Genomic DNA, 16,992 nt, shown 5'->3' with positions numbered 1-16,992 from the left:
GTAGGCCACCAGCCTCATGGTAAAATATAAAATAATGGAAATGGGTTAAATTTAGATGTAAGAGCTAACTAGAAATATGCTTAAGCTATTGGCCAAACAGTATTGTAAATGATATAGTTTCTGAGTGATTATTTCATGGTTTGGGCAGCTGGGAATGAACGAGATACCACCAACAACAAACATAATTGGATAGAGCAATAAGGAAACAGGTACATCTGTAAGGAAGACATGTAGATCTATTCTGAAGGTGGTTTGACTGAAAGAATTAAATCTTATTGTTCTTCTGTGTCTAGGCATTTATCACAAAAGGAAATGTATTGAAAAGTGATCTAGAACTGGAGAGAAGGCTCTGTGATGCTCTTGCAGAGGACCTGAGTTCAATTCCCAGCATCCACACGGTTCACAGCTGCCTATGCCTCCAACTCTAGGAAATCCAGTACCCTCTTCTCACTTCTTTGGGCACACATACAGCCACACATAAATAAAAATAAAATATTTTTCTTAAAAAAGTTAATATAAAAAGATGCTTATTGTTAAATATATTAATCAATAAGTGAAGTCAAGCTAATCAAATCAAATAATGAAAATCCAAGGCCTGGTTATTATAGTTAATGTATCATTAAAAATTATATAGAATTGGGGTGGATAGATGGATTAGCTTCATGTCACACTGGGTGAGATCATAGTATTTACCCTCGGGCTTTACTAAGTGTCTCTTTATGACCAAGTACTTGAGTTGTTCATTCTGCTATTACAAAACACATGAGACTGAGAGACTTTCAAGGACCAGAAATGTATTTTTATAGTGTGAAGGTTGGGAAGGTGAAGATAAAGGTGCTGTAGGAAGTATCTAGTAAGAAGGACTGGCTTCACTGATAGCATCTCCCTGTAGCAGCATCCTCCCATGGTAGGAAGTGGAAGAGAAAAGATGCAAGCAGGTGCTGAATGTTGTGTCCTCAACTGATACCAAAGCAGAACAAAAACTGCCTATGTCTTCTGTCTACAAGACACTATTTATGTGGGCTAAACCATAGTTAGCCTTGACTCAAGGACCTCACCTCTTAATACTACTACAGTGGAGAGTAAACTTGAGTGTGACTTCACGGAGGATCACATACCACCACGTGAACTTCAGAAAACACACAGAAACCTGGACAAGCTAGAAAGAGGAGGATCAAAGCCTACATGGGTTGCATAGAGGGAGAGACCCTATGTAAAATACACACATACACATACATACACCACACACATATACATATACATACACACCACACTACACCACACACATACACACATCAGCACACATCACAGCATCACATCATCATATTTCCCTTAAGCAGACCTCAGCTGTCTGTTAGATTCTGTCTTGGTGGTTTCAAGGGAGGCTTGTTAATATGTCTCTTCCTACTCAGTCTGTACCTAGGGCAGGAATCTGTTGCCTTCCAAACCAGGTAGCTACTGGCATAGAAGTTTAAAAAGTTTGCTGCTTACACACTGAGAAATATACAAATAAGTAAATACTTAAAAAAAAAAAGATGGTGCAGTCTTGAAAGATCTTGGCCCACTCCCCTTCCCTTGCCCACTTCATACAGTGACCTGTGTTCTCAGGTTCTCAGATCATTGTAGCTGGTGAGGGACTATGCAAAGTAGGCCAAGCTGACAGGTGGACACAACAGAGGGTAAACATTTCAAACAATGGAATCCTGAGACCACTGAATTTGATCAGTATTTTTTTAATGTTTTGTGTTCTAGGCACTATAGATGTGATAGACAGCTGTGGGCAAGGCGTCTATTGCTTTCAGAAGGGTCACAGAGCAACAAAACACCTGAAAATGCTGCACCACTGCCCATTCTGAGGAGTATATTTGTATAAAGATTGCCAAGTATGTTTTTTTTAAAAATTGTGTATTGTGGGTATGGGCATACACATGACACAGTGATATGGAGGTCAGAGGACAGCTATCAGAAGTCCATTCTTGCCTTCCACCATGCCAAAGTAGGTCTGTTATTTCTGTGGCTGTGCTGCCTGGGAGCTTCCAGGAAATTTCCACTCTTGTCCATGTTGCTCAGATTACAGATACATGCCATCACATCCTGCTTTTTCTGCAGATCCTGGGGTTTGAACTTAGGTCTTGAAGTTTGCAACTTTAACCTCTGAGCCATTCTCTCTGCCCCAAATTCCTGAATTTAATAAATTTAAAACTCTAACTCAGCCGGGCAGTGGAGGTGCACGCCTTTAATCCCAGCACTCGGGAGTCAGAGGCAGGCAGATATCTGTGAGTTAGAGGGCAGCCTGGTCTACAAGAGCTAGTTCCAGGACAGGAACCAAAAGCTACAGAGAAACCCTACCTCAAAAAATCCAAAAAAAAAAAAAAAAAAAAAAAAGAACCTAACTCTGTTCAGTCTTAGCAGCCAACAAGATAGTGAAGCCATTTACTAAGGTGTCATCTGTTGACTAGGCAGACCCATAGAAGAACTGGTGAGACCACAATGCCAGGACCATTGTGAGTAATGAAATTGGGAGAAATTAGCAGAGGCAATGTAAGATCTGTAGACAAGGTCTCAAACACAGGACAAACAAGCTATTAACAAATCAAAGAGGACTCTGGCCTCTAAGTTCTCCCAGCTGCCCTTAGTCCCTACTTATTAAAGGGTCCTCCTGGCTGGCATACCCTGCCCCCTACCCTAAACTCTAGTCCTGCTTCTCTGATTCCTATATTACCCAGCCCCTTTTGCCCTCTTGGTTCCTGGCTCTCCTCCCTCCTTTCCCCTGTCTCCTCACATGGCCATGGCCAGTGGGCTGGTCATATCCACTATGAACTCTCGGATGTCTCTTTCTCTCCCTTATCTGTATAATAAAAATCTCAACCCCCTAGGAGCAGTTATGGCCTCCTTCTTTTATTTCTTTTTCTTCATTCAGTAACATATTATTTACTATTTGACAAAATTGATATACATTCAAATTATGAAACTTCAAATACTCTTAATTTAGCTGAGAAAATGTATTCAGAATAATTATGGAATATCATTCTGAAAATAGAAGTTTTACAATGAAAATTAGATTTAAAAATGGTTAAGCATAAGTAAGCTAAAATGTTTTACAAGAAAATTAGAGAGATTTGCCTTCCGGAAATAAAAACATAGTCACCCACAGGGATTTCCGACAGTGGTGTGCATGTGTGCGTGCGTGTTGTCATTGTTTGTGAGAGTGCATTGCTCTCCACTGACGGGGCAGATGCAGTGAGTTCAGGACTGAGTGTCCCTTGCTTCCCAGTGCTACAGTTACAGACGCTGCCACTGCATCTGATGTGTTTGTGGTTCTTGGGTTCAAAGTTTAGGTTCTCATGCTTGAGCAGCAGGCACTTTCCTGACCAAACTGTCTCCCCGGCCCAGGTGATGCACAATAGATGAATATATCAGAATATAAAATCTAGAAATTAATGAGAAAGTGAAATTTTGTGTGCTTTTATGAATGGACCATAATACTCAACCAAATAATCACTTTTTTAAATTTCTTTACGTTTCTTAGGAAAATGGTATTTTTTTAGTATTTTCTAGAATAAATACTATACTTCCAAGTTGGAGGGTTTTGTCTCATTAACAGTATTCTGAGATTCAAACCATCTTGATGTCTTTTAAACCTATTTCAGAGTTTCTTAGTAGCTTATGATTAAAAGTAGGTTACTCACACTCCACTGCTGCCATTGTCTACCCAGCTCTTTTGGAACAATTAGCATCACTTTCAGCACGTGTCACTTTGTTCCTAAAATCAGTCAGAAGACAGGAGCTATTAGAATGAGATAAATATTTCACAGTAATAAGACAGATACATCATCCCTTCTTGAGAACCAGTGATGATCAGGAGTTAGGTTTTTTATCATGTAAGAATTTTTTATGTATTTTTATTTTTCCATTCAAAAATTTCCACTTCCTCCCTTCCTCCCATACCCCTCCTACTCTCCACTCGCCCTCCTCCCTTCCGATCCAGGCCTAGGAAGCTGTGCATCCAAATAGACTAGAGTGCCAAAAAGCCAGTACATGCAGTAGAAACAAGTCTCGGTGCCATTATAATGGCTTCTCAGTCAGCCCTCATTGTCAGGCACGTTCAGAGAGTCCGGTCTGATCACATGCTCCATCAGTCCCAGTCCAGCTGGCCTTGGTGAGCTCCCATTAGATCAGCCCCACTGTCTCAGTGGGTGGAGCAACCCCTCACGATCCTGACTTCCTTGCTCATGTTCTCCCTCCTTCTGCTCTTCAACTGGACCTTGGAAGCTCAGTCCAGAGCTCTAATGTGGGTCTCTGTCTTTATCTCCATCCATCGCCTGTCAAACGTTCTATGATGATATTCGAGATATTCATCACTGTGACTATGGGACAAGGCCAGTTCAAGTACCCTCTCCCCTGCTGCCCAAGGACCTAGCTGGGGACATCCCCTTGGACACCTGGGAACCCCTCTAGAGCCAAGTCTTTTGCCAACCCTAAAATGGTTCCCTTAATGAAGATATCTTCTTCCCTGCTCCTATATCCACCCTTCCTCTATCTCAACCCTGCCACTCTCCCAAGCTCTCCCCAATCCTTCCCTTCTCTCCCCCCTCTCCCCTTCCCCTCACCCCACCACAAATCCCACCCCCATGCTCCCAATCTTTGCCCAGCGATCTTCTCTGCTTCCAATTTCCAGGAGGATCTATATATGGTTTTCTTTGGGTTCACTTTATTATTTGGTTTCTCTAGGGTTTTGAACTATAGGCTCAATGTCCTTTGTTTATGGCTAGAGTGCCCTAATGAGTGAGTACATAACCATATTCATCTTTTTGGGTCTGGATTATCTCACTCAGGATAGCGTTTTCTATTTGCATGCAGATTTCAAGATGTTATTGTTTTTGTTTTTGTTTTTTTTTTACCTCTAAATAGTACTCTAATGTGTAGATGTGCCACACTTCCTTTATCCATTCTTCAGTTGAGAGGCATCTAGGTTGTTTCCAGGGTTTGGCTATTACAAATAGTGCTGCTGAGAACATAGCTGAACAAATCTTTTGTAGTATGATTAGGCATCTCCTGGGTATATTCCCAAGAGTGGTAATGCTGGATCCTGAGGTAGGTTGATTCCAATTTTCTGATTTCCAAAGTGGTTGCACAAGTTTGCATTCCCACCAGCAATGGATGAGTGTTCCCCTTATTCCACATCCTCTCCAGCATAGGCTATCAATGTTTTTTGTTTTAGCTATTCTGAGAGGTGTAAGATGGTATCTCAAAGTTGTTTTGATTTGAATTTCCCTGATCGCTAAGGAAGTTGAACATGACCTTAAGTGTCTTTTGGCCATTTGAACTTCTGTTGAGAATTCTCTGTTCAGTTCAGTACCCCATTTTTTAATTGCGTTATTTAGAATTTTAATGCCTAGTTTCTTGAGTTCTTTATATATTTTGGAGATCAGACCTTTGTCTGAAGCGGGGTTAGTGAAGATCTTCTCCCAATCAGTAGGATGCCTTTTTTGTCTTAATGACTGTGTCCTCTGCTTTACAGAAGCTTCTCAGTTTCAGGAGGTCCCACTTATTCATTGTTTCTCATATTGTCTGTGCTACTGGGGTTATATGTAGGAAGTGGTCTCCTGTGCCCATGTGTTGCAGTCTACTTCCTACTTTCTCTTCTATCAGGTTCAGTGTGTTCGGATTTATATTGAGGTCCTTAATCCATTTGGACTTGAGTTTTGTGCATGGTGAGTTAATTTATATAAGACTTTGTAGGCAAAGTGTTACCACATTTTAAAAGGTCACACTGTGCATAAGAAAGAAAGCACACGTTTGTCTGACTGCTTCATCATCTTCCCTAAGTTTCAGAAGGGTTACAGTGCTGTAAACGACAAGCTTTGTAAAAGACTAATTTTGAGAACCAGTGGCTGGAATGAGTTCTCAGAACTGAACCAGTCCTGTTGGATCCTTTGGATGGACAAAAACAGAAGTTGGAGTCTGATGGCCGCTAGAGTGAACTTGAGCAGCTGAGAGGATAATCTCAGCTATTAAGATAAGGCTTTGTATTTTAGCTCTGCCAGAAAGCCAGATTATCAAGGATGGAGAAGAACACTATCTAGTGAAACTGTAATATGGAAAGAAAACACTACTAATTAAAAGTAGGAAGGAAATGAGGAGCCATAGCAAACAAAACAAGAATGGTAGAACAGCACCCTGGGAGTCAAAGGAAAAGAGGGACAAAGAACAAAGAACAGCTGAGAGCTAGGGAGTCAAAAGAAGAGGAGTGGCAACTGACAGGGGGCTTTCTTCACATGGAGGATGCTGGTGAAGTTGACCAAACCTTTGGGTAGAGGTGATATATGTTAATTTTCATTCTGTTCTCAGAAATCTAGGACCAGCCTGCCTTTAGTTTACTTACAAGGTAGGACTATGTCTTCAGCATCTAGGATAGATTCTTTGTTTGAAAGACATCATTATTCTCTAAGTCTCAAACATCTCCAAAATGAAGCACTGCGAATTTAAAGGCAATTTAAGAATGTATGCATCACTTACTGTGAGAAAGTATTTTCAGATTTTCTATTTACTGTACTTCTTTGCATGGGCAGTAAAAGCATGAAGTATGTCAACTCATGCCCACTAATGGAAACACCACTTTTTTCTGTTTTCTTTCTCTCTTTTTTTGTTATTGATTTTTATTGATCTCTACATTTTTCTCTGCTCCTCTCCCTGCCTCTCCCCTTCAACCCTCCCCCAAGGTCCCCATGCTCCCAATTTACTCAGGAGATCTTGTCTTTTTCTACGTCCCATGTAAATTAGATCTACATATGTCTCTCAGGATCATCTTTGTTGTCTAGGTTCTCTGTTGTTGTGATTTGTGGGCAGGTTTTATTTGCTGTATATTTAAAAACCACTTATGAGTGAGTACAAATGGTAATTGTCTTTCTGTATTTGGGTTACTTCACTCAAAATGATGTTTTCTACCTCCATTCATTTGTCTGCAAAATTAAAGATGTCATTATTTTTTTCTGCTGTGTAGTACTCCATTGTGTACCACATTTTCCTTATCCATTCTTTGGTCAAGGGCCATTTAGGTTGTTTCCAGGCTCTGGCTATGACAAACAATGCTGCTATGAATATAGTTGAGCACATTTTTTTGTGGCATGATTGAGCATCCTTTGGATATATACCCAAAATATTACAGGGTCTTGAGGAAGGTTATTTCCTAATTTTCTGAGAAATCACCACACTGACATCCAAAGGGGTTGTGCCAGCTTACATTCCCACCAGCAATGCAGAAGTGTTCCCCTTCCCCACAAACTCTCCAGCATAAGTTGTCATTGGTGTTTTTGATCTTTGCCATTCTTACAGGTGTAAGATAGAATCTCAGAGTTGTTTTGTCTTGTTGACCGTGTCCTTTGCTTTACAGAAGCGTTTCAGTTTCAGGAGGTCCCATTTATTAATTGTTTTTCTCAATGCCTGTGCTGCTTGGGGTTCTATTTAGGTAGTGGTCTCCTGTGCTAATGTGTTCAAGTGTGCTCCCCACTTTCTCTTCTATAAGGTTCAGCGTGGCTGGCTTTATGTTGAGGTCTTTGATCCATTTGGACTTGAGTTTTATGCATGGTGATAGATATGGATCTATTTTCATTCTTCTACATGCTGATATCCAGTTATGCCAGCACCACTTGTTAAATATGCTTTCTTTTTCCATTTGATATTTTTTGCTTCTTTGTCAAAAATAAACTGTTCAAAGATGTGTGGGTTAATATCCAGATCTTCGATTCGGTTCCATTGCTCTCCTGTCTGTCTTTGTGCTAATACTAGGCTGTTTTCAGTATTGTAGCCCTGTAGTAGAGTTTGAAGTGGATTGTGATCCCTCCAGAAGTTCTTTTATTGTATAGGATTATTTTGGCTATCCTGGGTTTTTTGCTTTTCCATATGAAGTTGAGCACTGTTCTTTCAAGATCTGAAGAATTTTGCTGGGATTTTGATGGGCATTGCTTTGAATCTGTAGCACTCAGGAGGCAGAGGTAGGCAGATCTGAGTTCAAGGCTACCTGCTTTTGGTAAGATTGCCATTTGGGTATGTTGTGTAGTCATTTTCATTCAATTTTAGGGAGTTTTTAATTTGTCCCTTTATTTCTTCCTTGGCCCATTGATGATTCAGGTGAGCATTGTTTAATTTCCATGTGTTTGTGAGTTTTCTGGAGTTAGTATTGTTATTGGTTCCTAGTTTTAAACCATGGTGATCTGATAAGACACATGGGGTTATTCCAAGTTTTTTTATATTTGTTGAGGTTTGTTTTGTTACTAAGTATGTGGTTAGTTTTTGAGAAGGTTCCATGTGGTGCTTAGAAGAAGTTGTGTTCTTTTATGTTTGGATGGAATATTCTATAGGTGTCTTTTTTAAGTCCATTTGAGTCATAACATCTGTTAGTTCCCTTATTTCTCTGTTCATTTTTTGTCTGACTGGCCTTTCCAATGGTGAGAGTGGAGTGCTGAAGTCTCCCACTATTAGAGTGAGGTTTAATGTGTGATTTAAGCTTTAGGAGTTTTTCTTTTACACATGAGGGTGCCCTTGTATTTGCGGCATAGATGTTCAGTATTGAGATTTCCTCTTGATGGATTTTTCCTGTGACTAATATGAAATGTCCTTCTTTTCTCTGATTGATTTTAGTTTGAAGTCTATTTTGTTCGATATTAGAATAGCTACACCTGCTTTTTTCTTAGGTCCATTTGATTGGAATATTTTTTCCCAACCCTTTACTCTGAGACGATGTCTGTCTTTGAGGTTGAGATGTGTTTCTTGTATGCAGAAGGATGGATTTTGTTTTCTTAACTAATCTGTTAGCCTGTGCCTTTTTATAGGTGAGCTGAGCCCATTTATATTACGGGATATTAATGACCAATGATTGCTATCTCCTGTTAATTTAGTTTTCATTGTTGATGATGTGAATTTGTGCGTTTTCCCCTTCTTTGGGATTTGCTGCTATGAGACCATCAGTTGTCTGTGTTTCTGTTAATGTAGCCAAGTTCCTTGGGTTGGAGTTTTCCTTGTAGTATTTTGTGTAGGGCAGGGTTTGTGGCTAGGTTAAATATGGTTTTGTCATGGTTTTGTCATGGAATACCTTGTTTTGTTCTTCTATGGTGATTGAAAGTTTTGCTGGGTATAGTAGTCTGGACTGGTACCCATGGTTTCTTAATATCTGCATAAGGCTTGACCATGACCTTTTGGCTTTCATTGTCTCCAGTGAGAAGTCAGGTGTAATTCTGATAGGTCTACCTTCATATTTTGCTTGGCCTTTTTCCTTTGCAGCTCTTAATATTCTTTCTTTATTCTGTATGTTTAGTGATTTGATGATTATGTGACAAGGGGACTTTTTTTTCTTTGATCCAGTCTATTTGGTGTTCTGTAAGCTTCTTTTATCTTCATAGGCATATCTTTCTTTAGGTTTGGAAATTTTTCTTATACGATTTTGTTAAATATATTTTCTGTGCCTTTGAGTTGAACTTCTTCTTCTTCCATACCTATTATTCTTAGATTTGGCCTTTTCATAGTGTCCCATATTTTCTGGATATTTTGGCTTGAACTTTTGTTAAATTTAATATTTTCTTTAACTGACGCATCTATTTCCTCTATTGTATCTTCAGCGCTTGAGATTCTGTCTTCCATCTCTTGTATTCTGCTGTTCATGCTTGCATTTTTGGTTCCTGATCATTGTCTCATGGTTTCTGTTTCTATAATTCCCTTGGCTTGTGTTTTCTTTATTGTCTCTATTTAAATTTCAAGTCTTGAATAGTTTCTTTCATATGTTTGATTTCTTTTTCTTGGTTTTATTTATTGGATATCTTCCAATTTTTTGTTTGTCTTTTTCTCTATTTCTTTGAGGGAATTTCCCATTTCCTCTTTAAGAGTTTTAAACATTCTCCTGAAGTTATTTTTTATCTCATTTTCTTCTGCTTCATCTATATTTGGTTGTTCAGGTCTTGCTGTTGTAGGGTCTTTAGGTTTTACTGTTATTGTGTTGCTCTTTGTGATGTAAAGTGTGATCTTACCTTGTCTACTCATCTTTTCCTCTAATAGTTGTGTTAGGGCTGTCTGGGATACTGTGGATTAATCTTCTAGGTTCCAGTGAATCCAAGGCTGAGATGGTTGTTCCTCATGGTACAGTCAGTGCCACGGTTCTAGTTACCCCTTTGGTCACTCCATGTTCCTGGAGGTTGCTCAGAGTTCCCAGGCTTTGCTCCACTCCTTTGGAGTTTGCTGTCTCAGGCCTGCTCTAGCCTAGGTTGTTGGCTCAGACCTGTTTCTGTAAATGTCCCTGGCTTAGGGTTGGTCCTATAAAGGACTCTGGCTCTAGTCTACTCCCTTAGAGTTTCCAGTCTCGGGCATACCCAGATCCACAGAGGACCTGGCTCAGGCTTACTCCCTTAGAGGTCCCAGACTCACACTCGGACCCACAGAGGTTTCTGGTTCCTGCCTATTCCCTTTGATGTCCCAGACGAACGCCCAGACCCACATAGGTCCTAGCTCAGGCCTATTCTCTCTGAGGTCCCAGACTTACTTGTTTTCAAATTTCATATATATTCCCCCCTCCTCTCTTCATCTCTCAAGTCCTCCCACTTTCAAATTTATGGCCTCTTTTAATTTTTATTGTTACATATGTATAAACATATACATACAAGCTACTGAGTCCATTTATTGCTTGTATGTATATGTTTTTAGGGCCAACAAATTGATATCCAATTGGGGTTCCACCCTGGGGAAGACTTAATTCTCCCTCTCTCAGCAGTTATTGATATCCAATTGGGGTTCCACCCTGGGGAAGACTAATTCTCCCTCTCAGCAATTATTAATCGGCTGTAGTTCTTCATCTATGCCTTGTGAGTCCTTCTGTCCTTGTTTGTGCGTCGACTGGTGTTGTTATTGTTCAGGTTTTGTTTAAGTAGTCATGCTGTTGAGACATGAGTGTAGTTTCCCTGCCATATAATCTTAAAGCAGACCCCCTAGTCATCTAGCTCTTAGAACCTTTTCTCCCTCTTTTCCTTGATGTTCCCAGAGGTGTGGGTGCAGGGGTTGTGTTGGATTATCAGTTGGGGCTTTGTATCTTACAGTCAGTTGTTCTCTGTATCTTATTCAACTGTAGCTTTCTGTAATGGATCCTGTCTTCTGCACAAAGAAGCTTCATTGATGAGGGGTAAGAAGTACACTCATCCATGGGTGTAAGGACGAGATTCCCCTTCTTTGGAAAGGTAGTAGTACTTCTCTAGGTTCCGTGACCTCACCAGCCATCAGTAGTTGACTAGGTTTTCTAGACCAGAAATGCATCCCATGCTTCTGAGCAGGGCTTACCCCAAGATAAAAGTATTCTTGAACCTTGGGAGATATCCTGCTATGCTTGCCACTGTGACTTATGAGCCTCACAACTGAGTGTGACCCTTAGTTGCTTTTCTCCCTTAGCAGCTCGGCTTGCAGAGGAAGCTTGATTACTCCATGTCTTGTGTCAGAGAGTATAGGAACACTACATTAAATGTGATCTGATAATACAGCTAGTGGGAAAGTTGGAATAAATGCAATGCCTTTGTCCTTTTCTGATGTTATAGAGTGAAGACCTCTATTCAGTGCAAGTTGTAAAAATTAAGACTGAATAATTAGACTCACTGTGAATTTTGAACTATTAGGAGGTTTTGTTTTTTAAAGATTTTATTTACTTTTTTTTGGGGGGGGGGGTTCGAGACAGGGTTTCTCTGTGGTTTTGGAGCCTGTCCTGGAACTAGCTCTTGTAGATCAGGCTAGTCTCGAACTCACAGAAATCTGCCTGCCTCTGCCTCCCAAGTGCTGGGATTAAAGGCGTGCGCCACCACCGCCCGGCCAATGATTTTATTTACTTTTATGTGTATGAGTATTTTGTCTGCATGTATGTAAGTACACTGCATGCATGCCTGTGGAGTGTAGACAGAAGTTTTTGTCCTGCTGGGTCCCGCAGCCATTCAATCTCAAAGAAACACACAGAGGCTTATATTAATTACAAACTGTTTGGCCTATTAGCACAGGCTTATTATAAACTAGCTCTTACAACTTAAATTAACCCATAATTCTTGTCTATGTTTAGCCACCTGGCTTGGTATCTTTAATCAGTGAAGCATCCTCATCTTGTTTCCTCTGCATCTGGCTGGTAACAACATCTCTGCCTTTCCTCTTTCCAGAATTTTAGTCTAGTTACCCCATCTATACTTCCTACCTAGCTACTGGACAATTAGCATTTATTAAACCAATATGAGTGACAAATCTTTATAGGGTACAAAAATATTATCCCATAGCTATGGAGGCCAGAAGGAGGGCACTGGATCCCCTGGAACTGTAGTTAAGGACTGTTGTAAGACACCATTTAGGTGCTGGGAACTGAGCCTTCATCCTCCAGCCCTGGTCAGTTTTCTTGAGACAGGCATAAGCTAGTTAGCATGGTGTGAATATTGTTTCCTCTCCTCCTCCTCCCCCACCCCCAGTTCTTCTCATCCTCCTACATAGTGCTCAGATCTGCTCTCTTTTTTCCATCCCTCTGCCACTCTTCAAGGTTGGCTATTGTTACATTTCACTTGAGTTCTTACTTCTAGTCTTATCTTTTCACCCTATAATCAGAATGACTCTAAAGCTACTGTCTTACTTAAAATCACATATTGCCTTATTGTTATCTCTACGATAAAGGCCCAAAAATATTTTTGTGACCTGCAATGCCTTTGTGGTTGGAATTACATTAGGCATATAAATGGATTAGGGGACAGCCTAACTATGTCAACTTTTGAAACACACTAATGTGGTTTATCTATTCATTATGACATGCTTAAGTTTTCTTATTGTTTTGTGCTTTAATATTTTTTTTAAGTTTTTCAAGACATGGTTTTTGTGGGTATCCCTGGCTGTCCTGAAACTCATTCTGTAAACTCAACAGAACCACCTGCCTCTGCCTTCCAAGTGCTGAGATTAAAGGTGTGTGCCTTTATGCCCAGCTTGCTTTGTACTCTTGAGTGTATAGAAGTCCTCAACATCTTTTATTATACTTATTCCTGTTATTTTTGCAAAATTCAGCAATATTTTCCAGTAGATGCTCCAGTTCCTTCGGGCTCTAAACATAAAGAACTCTACCCATTACAAACAGGAACCGTTTGGTTTCTTTCCCTCTCACCTTACTCCTTCTCCGTTACTTCTACTTCCCTTTCCCTGTCCCTTTTTACCTTTCCTCAGTGGTTAGGGCTCCCAGTGCAGTGTTGAGTAGAAGTGATAATAGGTAAGTTCTTCTACATTAAGTATAATTTAAGGTAGTCATTCTTCTACACTAAATGTAAATATTAGCTATAGATGTTCATAGACGTGCTTTGTCCATTTGGGGAATTTGCCAAATATTATTAGTTTGTTAAAAGGATTAATCCCCCCCCCGCGTCTATTGAAGTGGTCTTTTATATTTTCTCCCATCAACTGTTAAAACCTGAATTATGTTTATCTGTCTGTCTGTTATGTATCTATCTGTCTGTCTGTCTGCTTTGTTTTTCACTCCTGGGGTATGTTTGCTTGGTAACAATGTGTTAACCTATATTTACATTATTGGATTCCCTTTGATAATTCTTTGTCAAGAATTTTTGCATTAGCATTTGGAGGTAGTGTTGATTTATAATTTTATTACAGTGACCTCATCAGATTGTAGGTTAGGCTGGCCTCAAACTCATAGCCTCCATTTCAGGAATTTGGAATGACTCTGATGTGGCAAGAACCCCAGGCTCTATTCCGGCTGCTTTGCCCACCGCCTACTCCCACAGCATATTTCCTTCTAGCCTGGTCTTCCTTTTCTTCGAAGACTTTCTTCCTTGGGTCGCTAAGTTTAGTGCCTCATTCTCTCCTTGGTTCTCACTTGTCTTGTTTTCTAGTGTCCAGCAGATTGACTTTCCTACTCTGACATTCGTCTTACAATGGATCCAAACTTTGTTTTAATGAAGTTTACTAGATTGTAACATTGGAAGAGCGATCCTCTTAGTTAGTGAAGGGCTGAGCAAATAAACCTCCTGTTACTACAGAAGGAGAATGCACCATGAAGAAATGCCTCCAACTGCTGCCCAGTTCTCTCTCTTCATTGTTTCTTTTCTTCTATGCAGGAATTTTAGCAATGAAGAAAACTAACAAGTTTTTCTTCCAATTCCATACTGTGTGTACAATCAGCTGTTTTCATCTTTCCAATTCCTGTTCTTATGCAGTAGTGGTATCTACATGTAGTTTAGATGTTTATTTCTTTTTTATTCCAAGTGATTATGGCTGGAAAGAATTAGTTATGTGAGAATGTCTTAGGTAATAACAGCTTCTCATTCTGATTATTTCCCTTTAGGAAAGACACTGCTGATCCTGTAACATGGAGGATTGTCTTCATACCTCATCTGAGAATCTGTCCAAGTTGGTCAGCTGGGCCCACAGCCATGGGACCATTTGCAGCCTCATTCCAAACCTGAAACATTTGCTTTCTGAAGGTTCCCATGGGAACCTAACTGCAATGTGGGGCTGTAGTGCTGGCCATGCTTACCACTGGCCACTAACAGCTACTTGCAGAGCTGGGTCCCAAGAGAGGGTTTGTTTCCAGGACAACCGAAGTTTTAATTCTGATAGTCCCAGTATAATTGGGGTGCCTTCTGAGACACAGACTAGCCCTGTGGAAAGATACCCTGGGAGACCCATGAAGGCAAAGCTGGACTGTAGCCGAACCAGAGACTCCTGTGACTTCTCTTACTGCAGTGAGCCCTCTGAACTGGACGAAGCTGTTGAGGAGTATGAAGATGAAAACACACTGTTTGACATGGTTTGTGAGTCTTCTGTTACAGATGAAGACAGTGACTTTGAACCCCAAACCCAGAGGCCTCAAAGTATTGCTCGTAAAAGGCCAGGAATAGTCCCATCTTCCATCCATTCAAGTTCCCAGGGACAGGTGGTTGATGAGTGCAGTAGTGATGTCATCATCAAGAAAATCAAGCAAGAGATTCCTGAAGATTATTACATTGTAGCAAATGCAGAGCTGACTGGAGGGGTAGATGGACCAGCCCTTTCCTTGACACAGATGGCAAAGCCCAAGCCTCAAACTCATGCTGGTCCCTCCTGTGTAGGGTCTGCTAAACTGATTCCCCATGTAACATCTGCCATCAGTGCAGAGCTAGACCCACAGATAATGTCAGCATCCCCCTCTGTGATCTCCAGACCAATCATCCCAAAAACTGCTAGGGTATCGCTGGCTTCACCAAACAGAGGACCTGCTGGTGCCCATGGCCCTGCCCACCAGGTGACCGTGCAGATGCCTGTGAGCACATCACATCCTAACAAACAGATCAGTATCCCTTTGTCTGCCCTTCAACTGCCTGGACAGGATGAACAGGTGGCTTCAGAGGAGTTCCTGCCCCATTTGCCTAGCCAGGTCTCATCTTGTGAGGTAGCCGTCTCTCCCTCAGTGAACACAGAGCCTGAAGTGAGCTCCAGTCAACAGCAGCCTCCTGTCGCTCCAACCATAACCACTGAAGCCACTGCACAGTGCATTCCAGGTATGGAACACGAGGTGACCATAAATCCCTCATCCACATACTTTAGAGAATTCTGCGCCGTCAGCACTTCTAAGACCATTGGTTTAGTTTGCTAGGATGCAGTCATTTTTCATTGTCAGGAAGACAGAAATAATTAAATGTTTTACATGTAATGAATACTGTGGAGGAACTCTATCTGAAGAAGGCTTTCCATTTGGTAGTACACCTTAGGGCTAAGATGGCAACTGGAAGATTGTGCTTTTGATGGCTAGATTTAAGGTTCATATCCAACCTTAGCTGAGCTTTTATAGTAAATCTATTTTTGAAAAAATTTCTTTTTCCTATTGGTATCAAGGTAGTTAAGCCAACTGATATTGAATAAGGTATATGATAATATTTTTTCTTTTTATTTGATCCAGTTTCCTATTGCCATTCATTTTAGTTAGTGTGATAATTTAAACTGATTTTATAAAAGAAACAGGTAACTTCTTAAACAAGTATTTGGTCCCATCTCTCAAAACTTAACAGAATCAGATAACATACATTTCAGGAGTAGCCCAGCTTAACTCGGTACATTCACATTGAGAGGTTTGTAGAGCTTTTCATAGCTGCTACCTCTGCACTTCTAACATTCTAGTGCTCTTTAATTCAAATATCCATTGTTTATTTGAGCCAGGATATTGTGATATATAGGGGGTTTGATGCGCATTCTTTGGACATCTATAATTCAAACCTAAGAGGACATAAGTAGGTGTATGGACAAGGGTGAATAGATACACAGAGTAAAGAAAGCAGAACACTTGGGCAAATTTAGTCCTTCTCAACAGGGCATGCGTTTGGGGAGACGTCCTTTTTTTTTTTAAGATTTTTAGTTATTTATTTTATGTATATGAGTACTCTATCTACATGTAATGCCAGAAGAAGGCTTCGGATCCCACTGTAGATGGTGTGGGAATTGAATTCAGAACGCATGGAAGAGCAACCAGTGCTCATAAACACTGAGCCATCTCTCCAGATCTCAGGGAAACACCCTTAAACACTGAGCTACCTGTGTCTTTGGCCTGAAACTCCCTAGAATTAAGTTGCTTTTACAAGTGCTCATTTATAGTTATAGTATTAGCCCCAAGGTCTCCTAAAAGAACTTACCACTGAAGATGCTTCTACCATACTAAAAATGATCAGTTGCTTTAAAAATTATGCTAGTTGAAAAGTCATGGGCTTTTATGTGGTTGTTTTTTAACAGTTTCATTGAAATGTGATTCATACCGTAAAAGACACTTTTTAAAACTTTATTCTATGAGTGTTTGTGTCCATGTATATGTGTATCACGTTTGACTAGTGCCCAAGGATTGTGAATCATCACGTGTCCTTTGCAAGAGCAACAGCTGCTCTTAACTGCCAGCACTCCTCTGAAGTGCTTCTCAGTCTCAGAAGAAGCAGTTTCTCTTCTTCTCCCAGTTCATGGCAACCGCTCATCTACTTG

The 16,992-nt window shown here is 40.5% G+C and overlaps 1 protein-coding gene across 3 annotated transcripts in view; it reads left to right on the top strand.

The window, feature by feature from the left end:
* Kiaa1958 (KIAA1958 ortholog) overlaps positions 1-16,992 on the top strand; it is a 171,827-nt gene that overhangs the window by 75,563 nt on the left and 79,272 nt on the right. For all 3 annotated transcript variants that reach the window (XM_041632474.1, XM_041632475.1, XM_041632473.1), the window contains exon 2: positions 14,336-15,530. In XM_041632474.1, coding sequence (XP_041488408.1) covers positions 14,360-15,530 — 1,171 coding nt within the window. In that variant the 5' untranslated portion in view covers positions 14,336-14,359. The remainder of the gene's footprint in view (positions 1-14,335; positions 15,531-16,992) is intronic.

This window comes from Microtus oregoni, unplaced genomic scaffold (genome assembly GCF_018167655.1).
Source record: "Microtus oregoni isolate MIOR12 unplaced genomic scaffold, Mior012 000041F_ref0000270, whole genome shotgun sequence".
NCBI lineage: Eukaryota > Metazoa > Chordata > Mammalia > Rodentia > Cricetidae > Microtus > Microtus oregoni.
Note: the sequence above shows the minus strand (reverse complement) of the source record. Positions and strands in the feature narration are given on the sequence as shown.